The sequence below is a fragment of the Peromyscus californicus genome, unplaced genomic scaffold (assembly GCF_007827085.1).
Source record: "Peromyscus californicus insignis strain IS unplaced genomic scaffold, ASM782708v3 Scaffold_13__1_contigs__length_99412109, whole genome shotgun sequence".
In the NCBI taxonomy this organism is placed as follows: Eukaryota; Metazoa; Chordata; class Mammalia; order Rodentia; family Cricetidae; genus Peromyscus; species Peromyscus californicus.
In genome coordinates, this window is record NW_026294424.1 from 33,731,221 (window position 1) to 33,745,369 (window position 14,149).

Genomic DNA, 14,149 nt, shown 5'->3' on the forward strand with positions numbered 1-14,149 from the left:
ACCTTCCCAAGGCAGCACTGAGCACCGCCCTGCCATCCTCACATCCCAGCTGCACCCATGTAGCCTTGTGACCTTGAGCATACATTTGGGGCCACTTCCCCTGACCATGAATACGGAAGGCTTCTTTGTGTCTTATCCATAACCTGGAGGGCAGAAGGCCTGTATCATCCAGAACTGTGAGGGTGAGGACATCTAGGCCACCTGAATTCAATCTGCATCTACCACTAACTGACAGGTGACCTTGGACAGGTTCTTTAAAACTCTGTAGGCCTTCTTTGCTAGGTCTCGTCAGATGAGGGCAATGGTGGAGGTTGCCTTGCAGCAATGTGGGCATGTTGAAGTTCAGCCTAGGAAGTGTACGGAACAGTGCCAGGTACGGCAAGTGTTCCTAAGGAATGTCAGGCAAGGCTGCTCCTGATGTGACTGGCAGCCCTTGGCACTAGTGCATTTTCTGGCACTCAGAAGTCACATCCCCCACCTCCCTGAATCTTGTCAAGTGTGAGAGGTGTCCAACTAGAAGCAGAGTGGAATAAGTAACAAGGCTAGAAACTTCCCTACCCCAGAGGCCAGTGACCTTCAGCACAATGACCTTGGGTGCATTTGGTGAACTCTGAGAATCTGTCTTCTTCGATGTGACTTTGGAAGCCTTCTAACTCAAGGACCTGTTCCCACAGGAATACCCTTTTTCTGGAGCATCCTCATCAGTTACCCCAAGAGTAGAGTGACTCAGTACCTTACAGAGCCACCTAGCCTAACCCTGAGCAACAGGACTAGTTGGCAGAATGTGGGACCTGCCTGAAGCCCTCCTCCTTGTGGCCGACCATGCCAGGCAATACTGGAATGGAACATATTAAGGACAAAAGAAGAGGCTTGGACCAAGTAGAGGTAATCACCTGATAGAGGTGCCGCTTCAGGACACATAGCTCCTTGGCTGGGTGTATCAAGGCAGGAGGGGTAGGGGTACTCGGGACCGAGTCCTGACACCCACCATGGGCCAAAGACTCAACAGCCCTGCTCATCCTATGAAGGCCAGCCTGGGCCAACAGCTGTGGTGTGGGGTGCACAGCTATGACCAGCTGATCTCCCCTTCTTAAATGAAAACACCTGCAACCAGTCCCTTCCCTGCTCCCATGTCACACACACACACACACACACACACACACACCCCAAAAAAAACAGACAATAGAATTAAGGGAACAAAACCACTTTGGGAAGCTAAGTTTGGGGGTGAAAGAAGACCCACTGCAGATCCTTCCTACAACCCATTCTACTACTGCCCAGTGAATGCAGAGCTGGGAGTCAGAGCCTCTTTCTCAGAACGAACTAAGACAATAAATGTAAAAGCATGTGGGAATAGTGAGCAAGCTCCTTTGTGTGTAGGGACTGTAGATGCAGGGCGTGTGGTTTTACATTAGAGTGTTGCAATGCTACCTTCTACTTTAAGGATAGAATTTGCTTTTAAATGTTATGGCTTGAAAATATATTTATGGACCAATGATACCCCACTGGATGTAGTACTCAAGAGGGGAGTCTTTAAGTCAAAAAAAAAAAAATGCATCACGGTAAAGATGGTCCTGGTTCCACTAGTACTGGTGAGCCGGAGCTCAGATCTGGGGATTTCACAAAAGGAACAAAGAAAGAGGCTCTATTCCTGAGCACACACACAGTAAGGCAATTGGAGCTGAACCCGTACCACCTCAAAAGGCACAAGGACCTGCTCCCTGGGCTCACCCCAGACTCCTGTACCAACAAGCATCGCTCCTCATAAGACTCCCCCAAAATCAAGAGGGGACCTTCCACTAAGGAATCTTGCCAAGACGAAGGTGTCATCTAAGGCAGGGGGTCTCCAGCATCACCCAGCCCAGAATCGCGAGAGTACATTGTGCTTGCCCTGTCTTCCTCCTCTAGGCTGAGCCCGCCCCCATCTCTCACCCCCAACGCACAAGGCGTTTCTTTTGTTTCGGTTGCAGTCGAAGATTTAGGGGTGCACACCCAGCAGCGCGGGAATGTCGGGAGCTCATACCTTATCCGGGGGTGGGAACTGCAGCTGGTTGACATCGAGGGGCGTCATCAGGGGAATGGTGTCGAAGCCATCCTCCAGCAGTGGCTGCTTGGTGCCCTTCTCTGCGAAATTGTTGCCCAACTTCACCATGGTTGCGAAAGACAGGAGGCTGCGGCCTGAGGAGGGAGGGCCGGGTGGGGGTCAGGGCGAGCGGCAGCAGGGGCGGGGCGGGGCACAGACAGGAGGACTCCGCACACCCACCCGCTGTCCCTGCGTCCGCTGTCCCTGCGTCCGCTGTCCCCGCCGCCTGGTCTCCCGAGAGAGGTGGCAGGGACGCGGCGGTCGCAGCCGATCAGGGTCTCCAGGCTGTGTACTGATGGGCATTTCTAGACTCCCATCCCGCAGAGGGCAGGGCTCAGCACAGCCAGGCTAGGGGACGCCACCCGTGCCCAGCCTTTCCGGACGCGTCCCCAGTCCCGCGGCGCTGGCTTCCTGCGCGTCTCCCGAGGAGGCCCTCAACGTGAGAGATGCTCGGCCGCCCGCCCCGCTCCCCACCCGCACTCACCCCACGCCCGGCTCCGGCAAGTCTGGGCTCCGAGCGCGCTCCGAGGCTCCGCGTCGCCCGCTCTCGCGTGCAGCAATGGCGGAGGCGGCGCCGCGGCCGGGGGATCAGCGATTGGGTTCTGCGCCTCCCGCCTCCGCGCGCCGCCTCCTTCCTGCCGCTCCCGGGGGCCGCGCGCGGGAGTGCGCGTGGGGCCGCGCCGATGCGCCTCCGCCTTGACGCAGCGCCGCCCGCGCGCTGATCGGCCGCACAAAGGAGCACGCGGCTGCGGTGGCGGGGGGGGGGGGGGGGGGGGGGTCCCCCGGGGACCCCGCGCGCGACCAGACCCGGGGAAGGAGAACCTGAGGCTCCCGATGCCGGGCTGGGGGATACCCTGGCGGGCTGCGCAACCCTGGGGCGGTGGTCGAGCTCGGGGCTGTCGGGAGGGAGGAAGGGAAGGGAGGGGGAAGATGCTGGGAAGCCAGCGAGCCCCAAAGGGAGGGAAAGAGGTTCCGGCCCACCACCGAGCAGATTTGAGGGTCCTGAAGGATGACGAAGGTTTTCGGAGGACAGTGTGGATGACAGACCTAGGTGGCTCTTAGTGTGAGGCTGGGTGGGAGAGGGATGAAAAATGAGGGCGTGTCTCTATAAAAAAGAGGGAGGTTTCGGGATGTGAGGTAGTGCTGTCCTGTGGCTAGGGATGCCTGCCTGGGATGTGAGGACAGGAGGACAGGTGTTCAGAGCTTAAGGTGCCACCAGGAGAGGCAGGCTAGCCAAAGCTGTCTGCGGTCAGGGCGGAAAGGAAGGCAAGGATCTCCCCACCGCAGCCGCAGCTCTCCTGGATAATACAGAGACCCAGAAGGAAGAACCGGGTTCTAGCCTGACCGGTGCCCCAGGCAGCTGTCGCAGCTACCCAGATGAAGGCCACTGCACGTTACAGATCTCTAGCCAGCCTTGCTTGCAGGACGCAGGGAAAGAAACTAAACTTGGATATGGGAGCGAATCTCCAAAAGGAGTAGGGCTGCGGGTACCGGAGGAGCAGTACCCCACTACCCGCTACCACCGTTCTGTTGCCCTGAGAACTTAACTGTCCCCATGGTTGTTACCTGGGGTCTAAAAATCCCCCAGAGGACCCTGAGGAATAACAGAAACCTATAGGTCAGGAACAGCCAGGTTCCAAACTCCGGGAGGGCCCCTTCGTTAAAGCGGGAATGGGAGTGGGGGTGCTGCCAGGGCTTCCCTGTCCGGGCTTCGGGTAAGGTTCAGGCTGCCTTTGAGTCAAAGCAGATTAGCCTGGCCAGAGCCCAGAGTTCCTTCTAAGGCGCCTTGCCGGGCAGAGGGAAGGGCCTTCAAGGTACCTATATGACATCAGGTTGCCCTATTGGCAGCAGAGAATGGAGTTAGAAACCACCCAGGCACCAGCCTGCAGACATCAGGGGACCTGCCAGTCAGGCTGCCTGGTTTGTGCAAGAGAGAGGCTTTATCACCATCTCAGCTGTTTTCAGATCCCAGCACTAGCCTACTCGCTCTGGAGTCAGAATACATGCAAGGAGCAATAAGGTTGGTCCACCCTCTCCCTCCAAGACTATGGAGGCTATCGCAGAGACAGCTACAGTCATGCTGTGGCTTGCTGGCCTGGGCATTGCTCTTTCCTTCTGTGTGGTTTCCTTTGCTTATATCTGGACCCCATGAAGGGCACAGGAAATGCAAAGTGCATAAGATACACTGCCCCCCTCCCTGGACAAAGCATCAGCTCCCACCAGGGCAATGACAGAATCAGAACAGGGCACATGCTCAGGGGAGGAACTAAGTCCAGGTAGGAAAGAGTGCAGAGGCAGCATATTCGCTTCCTGTGGCTCCTGGAACACATGACCCACAAACTAGCAACTCTTAAAAAATCAGAAAGGTGTTCACAGCTCTGGAGGTCGAAAGTCCACAGTTAAGGTGTGGGCAGGGCCCCGCTCCCTCTGGAGGCTCCAGGGGAGAACCTCTTCCTCTTCTGGCTTTGGTGGCCCAGGCAGTCCTTGACTTGTGGCCACATCAACTCTCCCCTGTCTTCACATAATCCACATAGGCTTGTGTGTCTCACCTCATCATTGAGTTGGGACCTGCTCACCCAGTGTCTTAACTGAATCATATCCATTGTTGTAAGTCAGTGTGGGTGGTAGTCATTGAGCCACATAAAGTCAGGCTCACAGATCCCCAGGGTCAGGACATGGGCAGATCTTTAGAGGGCCACCATTCAACTCACAGACGTCAAGGGCACAGTGCTTTGGGGGCCCAAGGAATTTGAAGAGGAGACGAAGATGGCTCTGGGGAAGTCAGGAGCTTAGCCAGGGAGGGATTATGTTGAAGAGGCCAGGGTCAGAAATGCCACATTGTGGGACCACCCAATTAAGTGACCTCAACTCCATTCTAGCACCCACAATCTAATACCCAGAGCCACAAAGGATTGTTGAGAGAATGTGTGATTTATCCAGATGAGTCTTGGAAGTATACCTCAGCATCCCTGACTCCACCTGTCACTACTGAGACAAAGCCACCCCAACCCTAACATTCAGATGCTGTTCCTCAACCTGCCATCCCAAGCCAAGGTTTTCTGTGGCTTCCCCTGCTTTATTGGTTGAATTCCAGACTGTCACAGTGACACCATATTTATGAGTTGGTTTTCTGTTACTATGATGAACCCTAGAGGCTGAGTACTCTATAAAGAAAAGTTTGCCGGGTGGTGGTGATGCATGCCTTTAATCCCAGCACTCGGGAGGCAGAGGCAGACAGATCTATGTGAGTTCGAGGCCAGCCTGGTCTACAGAGCGAGTTCCAGGACAGGCTCCAAAGCTACACAGAGAAACCCTGTCTCGAAAACCACAAAACAAAACAAAAAGTGCATTTAGCTCACAGTTCTGAGGTTCAAAGGCGTAAGTCCACATAGGCTTAGTTAGCCCTGTTGAGGTGGTCCAGGTGATTGCCAACTTGACAGGACCTAGAATCACTTAGAAGACAAGCCTCTGGGCAAGTATGTGAGGGAGTCTCTAGGTTGTATTCATTGAGATGGAAAGATCCACCCTGAATGTTCAAGCCATGTGACCAGATGCACCTAGCAAAAGCAATTTAAGGAGGAAGGATTTCTCCTGGCTCACACTGTAAGTGCGCAGTCCACCACGGTGGGGAAGGAAAGGCGTGGTGGTTGCAGTGCGGTGCAGCTGGTCACATTGCATCTGCAGTCAGAAAGCAGAGAGGTGCATGCTGCTGCTCTGCTGAATTCTCCTTTCTGTTCAGTCTGGGACCCCAGCCATGGGATGGTGCTCGCACGTTCGGGGTGTGGCCTTTGGGGACAAACCACACCCAGGCCACAGAACTATGGCCTGGTTTTAATCATGACTGTCTCTTAGGATGTTGGGCAAGTGGACTAACCTCTCGGTGCCTCAGTTTCCCCATCTATACGATAGAAGTTGTGATAAACCTCCACAGTGGTATTCTGAGACTCAGAACTTTCACTACCTAGTTCCTGTCGTTTCTGTTATTGGTGCTTGGGCTTCTAATTCTGAACCCTTGGCATTGCTGGTTTTAGTCGCCCCTGCTGGACAAGCATGATGAGGGATACTTTTTATGGTTGTATTGTTAGCCCCCTGGCTGGCTAAGGGAATTCATCCTTGGGAGTACTGTGTGCATCTTTGCAACTCAGAGAAGCCCAGTTCCTGGCTGCACAGCTCCTCACAAGCCTGGGATGGGCTTCAGGGTCTAGACAACCTCTAGAAGTCTGTACCCTCTCATCTGATCCCAGGACAGGCTCCATAGGAACTTTTGGTTTCCTTCCACTGCATGGTCACATCAAACCAGAGATCCTTCATCCATTTTTTTTAAGGATGATATTAACAGTTACCTGGTGCTCCCCTTTCTCAGTTCCTGGTACATCCTACATCCTACTCTACTTGATATGGTTTCTTGGTACACACTGTCACTGCACACACCTTCACTAGTGACGTTTTCCATCCCACCTGTCAACTGTCAGTCAGCACACAGATTCGGTTTAGGGAGACAGGTTTTGGTGAGTGTGAGGAATCAGGTATGCTCCAGCTACATCCCCAGCCCACATCTTTTTCCCAGATGCTGCCTCCTCCACCCAGAATGTCTCCTCACCTCCTTGTCCTGATGGTTAGACCTTCCCTTTCAAAGCCCTCACCCAACATAGCCTCCTCTTTATAACTGGCCTCACTCTCTACATTCTTCTATCATTTTTTTCAATGTGCCTTGTATCTAAAATGGGTATTGTGCTCCAGCAACCCCACCCCCACACCAAGCAGGCTCCACCTCTTAAAGGTCCCAATACCTCATAATATCACACTGGGGACCAAGTCCCAACACCTGAAATATGCTCTGAGTGGTCCATCCAGTGGGCATCCACTTACCGTACACTCTGTCCCTATACACTCAGAAAGTGTGAAAACCACATTCCAAGTCACAGTGAGGAAATTCAAGTCCAGTTTATGTTGCCCGTGACACCATTGTGACATTCCGTCTCCTAGGTTTGTCCTTACTTCAAAACACTCATTCATGGAAAACTCCAAGCATCACCAAAGCGCATAATGTGTACACAAAAATGTGAGCACAATTTGCAGTGATCCCTAACATTTTATTTGCCCCCATGCTCCCTAGCGCTTAGCCACACAAAGCAGCCAGAAATGGTCAGGAAACAAAGGGGCTGTCTCTGTTTCTTAGCTTATGTTCATAGGAACAGAGTAAACATTATTATGGGGCCCAGAGGCATACAGACTGGCCTATATACATGTGTTTGGTGTTGGGTTGGGATGAGGTCATTTTAAAGACTTATTAACATCCCAGTGATTGCTAATTTTCCCAAATTACTTTTAAGACCCATTTCCCTCTGAGCTGTGAGCCCCTTGGCCTTCTGGGAAAGGCTGTGGTGAGGGTCCTCTCTGGACCTCAGCTTCCTCTTCTATGAATGGGCAGGAATGGTCACAAAGCTCAGTATCTGATGCACAGTATGAGAAGACTTGTCAAGTGCTCTCCCTTGGTGCCCCAGTTTGGGATTTCAAATCCAAGCTCTTTAGTTTTGTACCAACTCTAACTTGAGTTAGCAGGATAGACAGAGGTAGCCGAGTTGGAATAGATAGAGATGGGCATGCTTCTCAGGGGAACTGACTGGGTGGGTATGGATGGAGAGCAGCCTGACCAGCCAGCTGCAGGCTGAGGCCCCCAGCATGTTGGCAGCATACCTCAGGCCAAGTCTACAGGCCCCGGGCCCAGAGAGCTGATGGTGTAAGTCAGAGGCCAAGAACCTGAGAACCTGTAAAGGGCATCAGTTTGAGTGTAGGGGCCACAGCATAGCAGCCGATGCTCTGATGGCCAAAGGCAATGGGGGAGTGTCTGACTCCAGCAGAGATAGAGTCCTTCTTCCTGTCTAGATTGATCTGACAGAACTGGCTGATGGTGCCCGCTAGATCAAGGACAGATCCTACCCACACAGCCTACCCATCCACATGCCAGCCTCCCCAGACCACCCAGAAACAGGGCATCACCAGCCTTTTTGGGTGCTGCTTAAGCACCAGGCTGACCCTAGAGCCACTTGTCACACACAAACAAACTTCAGGCACCACACTGTGGTTGGCCTTGCAGTACTGTGCAGACAGCAGGTGCCCAGACCCTCTCTCAGAAACAGGAGTTCCTCAGTAGGACCATGGCCCTCTTCAGTGGACTTGAGGCTGGCCACACTCCACCAAAACTGTCCCTATCCTTCCAGGTGCCCACCCCTATCCCATCTCCTGCTGGTTTAATACTTGTGCCTCAGCAGAGGTCCCTCCAGAGGCCCCTCGGACCCCACACCTTCCCAGGACTTTGTAGGACACCCTGTGAAGCAGCAAGCTCTTCTCAACTTCTGAGCTTCACTTAGAATGCAGGCCCTTCCTGGCTGGTACAAATGCCACCCCCACCTGGAAACTTCCTAGAGCCTCAAGGGGGAAGGCCCGTTGTCTCCTCCAGGGCAAGAGTTTAATAGCAAGGATGATGATCAGGACAAGGATGAGAAGAAATCCTTTCTCTTCCATTCTTTTCTTTTCCTTTCTTTCTTTTATATTTTCAGCTTCACAAATATTGAGCAGTGGAGGGGGTAGATATGCTTGTACCCATTTTGCAGATGGAGGAGAAGCAACAATCATTTGAAATGACCGTGCTGATAACTGCCACACTGCAGTGAGTACCAAAGCCACCAGTGTGTTCTCCAGGTGTTCCTCCAGCCACACGGCAGGAGGCGGCCACCAATGCAGGTGATGCCCAGCGTGATGATTGACACTGACTGTCAACTTGACAGGGTGTAGGATCACTCAGGAGACACACCTGTGTGTGTGTGTGTGTGTGCCTGTGAAGGACTTTCTAGAGTGGGTCCATTAAGGTGGGATGGTCCAACCTGAATGTGGCTGACACCATTCCATGGGCTGGGGTCCTGGATTGAACAAAAAAGAGAAACTGAGCTGGTCAGGATCATTCATCTCAGCTTCCCGGCTTCAGATGCGATGTGACCAGCTACCCCAGTCCCTGCCACCGTGACTTCTGAGCCTCAAACTGTGAGCTGAAATGAAGCCTCGTTTCACCTGAAGAATTCAGTCTGCCTGCCTGAGCCACAGCCCCTCCTCACCCCCAGCCTCCTCCCACCCCTCTGCTCAGGCTGGCCATACCAGCTCTGGACTTCCAGTTCCATTTGGGCTCCAGTGGGAAGGGCCAGTCCCTGTGCCCGATATCACCCCTGCTTCAGCTGTATCCGTCACTCCTATTTTTCACTGGGGTCGGGGAGACATGAGCCTTGAAGACCTAGGCAAAGCATGGTCTCCCAGACCTCCATTTCCCCTTCCATAAAGTAAGGAGGGGCAAGAACGAACTTCACTACCCCCAGCTTAATCTGCTCCCATGTTGCTGGCTGTCACCATGTCAAGAATGGCCCAGCATAAAGCAGAACCAAACCGCGGGCAGCTGAGGTCAAGCAAGCCAGAGCATGAACCTGGAGATAAATGACCAGATCGTATAATCTCATTTGGCTCTTTTCTGCTTTTCTTCACAGCATTCCAGGATCAGCCAGCACCAGCGAAGGACTGGGCTTCTAGCTCGTGCAAACAGCTCGTATTAAATTATTTAGTCCGCAAATGACTATTAAAGCGCCGTGCCAGAGTGAAAGCCGCAGAAAGGCCAGATTCGAGTAACAACAGCATTGTCTGCTTCAATTAATTATTGAATTTTTTAAGGGCCCACAAATGGATAAACACAATTCATTGCTTGCTCTGGGGAGCCAGGGTCTCTGGGAGCATTCACAAAGTACACGAGCTCCCTGGAGCGGATCAGTGGTGCTGGAGATGGGAGGCAGGAGCTGGGCTGCATCTGAGACCCAGTGGGCCTCTCAGTTCAGTGCCTGTGGGGAAATTAATACTTTCACCCCCTGGCCAGCCCTGGCCTGCAAGCCCTGAGCTGCCCTTGAACATATGGCCATGGTTGCCTTCTTTTTTCTTTTTATCAGCCATAACTTACAATGTCCTCTCCATCACACAGTCTGGCTTGTTTCTCTGACCCACTGCAGAGGTCAGGTGGAAAGCTTTGTGTGCAGATTCCCTGGCAATTGAATTTTGATCCATTTAAGTCAGCCTGCTTCCTTCTGGACCAGAGCTCTTCTGACATGCAAGACACGTCATCTGGTTCTGAGACAGGACCTTGAAGAGAATGTAATGTTTCTAGAAGAATGAAGTTGGCTTCGGGCACATGCAGCCATGATGCTGAAGCTGGATTAGTCGCATGCACTGGGCTCCTTACCCAGCCCCGAATGCCCCTGGGCTGTGCCCTCTGCAGAGTCTTTGAGTTGGCTAGCTTCTGTTGTTACCTGTGTCCTCCAGTCCCACAGGGTCCAGCAGAATAACCTTCACTACCCACACCACCGCACTTTGCCAGTGTTCTGCTTCTACACTGCTAGGTATAATACAAACCCCCAAACTTAAAGGGGGTTTACAGGAGCTAAGGAGCTGAATGGGTAGGATACTGTCCTCCCAAAATCAATGTTGCCTGCAGCCCTAGAATGTGCCTGCCTTTGCAATTAGGGTCTTGGCAGGTAGAAAATGGTGAGACTCTTAAGATGGGGTCACCCTGGGTTTCGGGGTTCTTGTGGGAAGAAGGAATACGGAACATGGAGCCTTGGGGTTCATGGAGCCTTGGAGGGAGTGTGGTCCTGTGGACAGCTTAACTAGCACCGTAGCTCTGAGACTGTGTGCCCGCGGTTAGTGTCGACACTTGGGACATTCCTAAGAAACGAATGCAGAGGTAATGTAGCCCCAAAGCTGTCGCCCTTCAGTAGTTTTACATGTTATATTTTAATTTTTTGTTAGTTATTTGCCTACTTGAGGACATGTGGCAGTCCGACGGAGACTCATGGGAGTCAGTTCCCTCCTTCCACCTTGTGAGTCCCAGGGACGAACTCAGGTTCTCAGGCTTGTGGCAAGCACCCTTACCTGCTGAGCTGTCTCGCTAGACCCTTAATTTGCTTCTTGTCAGACCAAGTGACTCATACAGTGACTCAGGGGAGCTCTGGTTGTCAAGGGAAACATGAACAGTGTTGAACTTCTGGCCACTGGGCCCGCATGGCCAGCTCTCCCTATAGAGTCTGCTTTAATCCTGGGAGGCAAGGAAGCATGCTCCTGTCTGTAGAAACAGGCTCACGAGGTAATGTCCACCTCTGAGGGGGTCTGTCTGCCTCTGGTCTTCCCCACCCAGTCTCTCTAAGAGCTCTGCAAGGGTGGACAGGGGGCTTGTTTACTGCACATGCTGGGGTCTCCTGTGTGGGGGTGTGTTCTCCACACCCCGGCATCCATCAGACCAAAGCAACTTGAGTTATGTAAGAAATAAAGGGAATGGAACAATGCTGTTCACTTGGTTCCTTGCATCCTCTGGCTTCCAAGGATAATTTTTAAACCTCCAGCGATGATACTTGAATGTGAACAGAAAACGTTTTCCCAGCAAAGGACTCATCCATTCCCGTGAAACCCAGAGGCAATACTGAAGACTGTGGGCTCATTGCATTCCCTGCTTCTCCCTGTGTGGAAGGAGATGAGATGTAGAAATGATAATGCTAATTGTGTTTTTCTATGAGATTGATTTTACTGCTTCAGTATCTGCTCCTTCAGTGTCCGCTCAAGGGTGGATTGTGTCTTGACTTTCATCTCTGCAGCTCCTGTTAATAATTAGGTCACCTTTTACCCAAGCACTCTGCTTGCCTTAGGCCAGAAGCTTCCAGCTGCACCGGCCCTGAGGAAGCCACGCAGCACCCCCCTGCTGACAGTGAATTCCTGGGGTGCACCCCCCTGCTGACAGTGAATTCCTGGGGTGGTAGGAATGCTCTGCCCTTGCTGATGTCAGCAGGGGGTGAGCCAGCATTTACCTGGCATTCCACAAACCCCAGGACTGCCCTGGGAGTGCTTTGTAAACTCCCCACAACACCCTGTAAGGTTGGGGTTATTGCCCCTATTTTACAAATGCAGAATAATACAGCATAAAATCACCTTACCCCAGAGCTGGGCCCAGGACAATTGCCTCCAAGCCAGTGCTGGCCACCTTGTTGGTTAGGCAAGCCCCATGCTAGAGTTCAGACTTTTGGAGGCAGAGTTGAACCCCTCTAGTGATCAAGCTGTTTAGAAAGTACACTGAGCACATCAACCCTGGGTAGTTTGCCTGGCTGGTGGGAGACAGGGCAGGTAGAGAAGGCCTGGAGGCAGTTACATTACCAACCACAGCATCTCCTAAGAGCCAGGTGGGCTCTCATCAGCTGTGGTGCTCACTTCTGTAGGACCAGTCATATAACTCCAGCTGGGTGAGGTGGCTGAGCTGCTGGGACCAGACACAAAGCAGCAGCCCGTACTTGGGCCCTGGTCCACACTGTTGAACATACAAGTATTTATGCCCTTCGCAAGAGTAGGCCACATCATGGTGAGCATCAGGCATGTGTGTCTGTGTGACAACAGCCACACAAGAATTCCTAACAATGGAGATTGTTCAGAATGTCAAATGGTTTGTGCTAGTATTGAATAGAGACACTAGAAAGTAGACAGCTGCAGAGGGAGACCATGAGACCCTGTCCTGGTCAGTGAGTGCTGTACGTGAAAGTCACATGGGCATCTATGGGGAAACTTCTGTTCTCCTCTTCATCCTTTCTGAAATACTGTGCTGGTTAATAGTCTGTTGGTTTGACACAAGCTGGAGTCATCTTGGAAGAAGGAATTCAATTGAGAAATTGCCTCCATTGGATTGGCCTGTAGATAAATCTGTGAGGCATTTTTTGATAAATGATTGATGTGGGAGGGCCCAGCCCACTGTGGATAAGCCACCTGTAGGCAGGTGGGCCCGGGTTGTATAAGAAAGCAGGCTGAGCAAACCATGGGGAGCAAGAAGCACTCCTTGGTTTCTGCTTCAGCTCCTGCCTCCAGGTTCCTGCCTTGAGTTCCTGCCCTGGTTTTCCTTGGTTGTGATTGGGACATATAAGCGAAGTAAGCCCTTTCCACTCCAAGATATGTTTGGTCAGGATGTTTTATCACAGCAGGAGAAAGCCAACTAGACAAATATAAAAATCATATTCAGAGACACGGCAGAGTTCTTCAGTCCGTGAGGCTACAAACCCAAGGATGGAGACTACCCGGCAAAGTGTGCTCATGTTTGAGCGAGTGCAGTCTATAAAATACGTTTTGGTTTAAATGAGGAATGCTAAGCCTTGTTTGCTTGTTCCCCACTGGGACAAGGCACCCTCTCCCCCAAGGATAAGCACATTCTAAACTAGCCCTGGTTCAGACGGGTTACAGGTGGCAAAGATATGCTGTCTCTCCCAACATTCATTCTCCCATGAAACTAAAGTGTTTTTCAAGCTCGCATCTGCCTAGAATAAAAACTCCATTGTTATGGGCCAGGAGGAGGCTCAGCATGTGGGGAGCAGTGCTGGTCAGGCTAATAACCTCAGTTCAATCCCAAGGACACGTGTGGTGGGAAAGAAGCAACTCCACGTTGTCCTCTGACCTCCACATGAATGCTGTGGCACTCATGTCTACATGCATAAACACACGTGCACACACACACACACACACACACACACACACACACACACACACTACATGAATATAACACATTTTTTTAATTGTCTCACTTCTCCAGCAGAAATTAAGTACTGGCGAGAAGGAGAACAGACGTGAGTGGTTGCATCTTCTACCAAGTCTCACACTCGCGGCCTGTGTTTTATCCATATCCTACACAGAGAGTGGCAGGGAGCCCATAGTCGCAGGGCATGGAGGGTCCCCATCCAGAAATGGGGACCACGTGCCTCTGTACTCTGCAATTACTCTCTTAGTGATGCCACTGCTATTCTGGATTTTCTGTCACCAGAGTCAAACCTAATCTAAGCCGTATTTATTTCCTATAGTCCCTCTAAGGAGCTCACTGAGTGGCCTCACACAACTCAGATTGGTTCTGTTTCAAGTTGAAGGTCAGAAGCTGGAAACTAACATCCTAGGCTGGGACCCTGGGGGAATTGCTCTCCTGTCTCCCCTTTCCCTTTCCAAGGCTCATGACCTGCATTC

The 14,149-nt window shown here is 52.1% G+C and overlaps 1 protein-coding gene and 1 long non-coding RNA gene across 3 annotated transcripts in view; one reads left to right on the plus strand and one right to left on the minus strand.

Moving 5' to 3' along the window:
* The window catches only part of LOC128108361 (neuronal vesicle trafficking-associated protein 1), a 21,743-nt gene extending 18,990 nt beyond the window's left edge, over positions 1-2,753 (minus strand). Inside the window, exons 1-2 of one of the 2 annotated variants that reach the window (XM_052734804.1) lie at positions 2,568-2,753; positions 2,024-2,178 (exon numbers count right to left, since the gene is read on the minus strand). In XM_052734804.1, the coding sequence (XP_052590764.1) occupies positions 2,024-2,152 (129 nt within the window). In that variant the 5' untranslated portion in view covers positions 2,153-2,178; positions 2,568-2,753. Of the gene's footprint in view, positions 1-2,023; positions 2,179-2,263; positions 2,380-2,567 lie in introns of those variants that run through there. The other variant, XM_052734803.1, reaches the window with a different exon arrangement.
* Positions 2,412-11,453, plus strand: LOC128108362 (uncharacterized). The gene is made up of 3 exons (XR_008217450.1): positions 2,412-2,522; positions 8,644-8,753; positions 9,616-11,453. It is a non-coding gene; the product is annotated as an uncharacterized LOC128108362 (long non-coding RNA).
* The last annotated feature ends 2,696 nt before the right edge of the window (positions 11,454-14,149 follow it).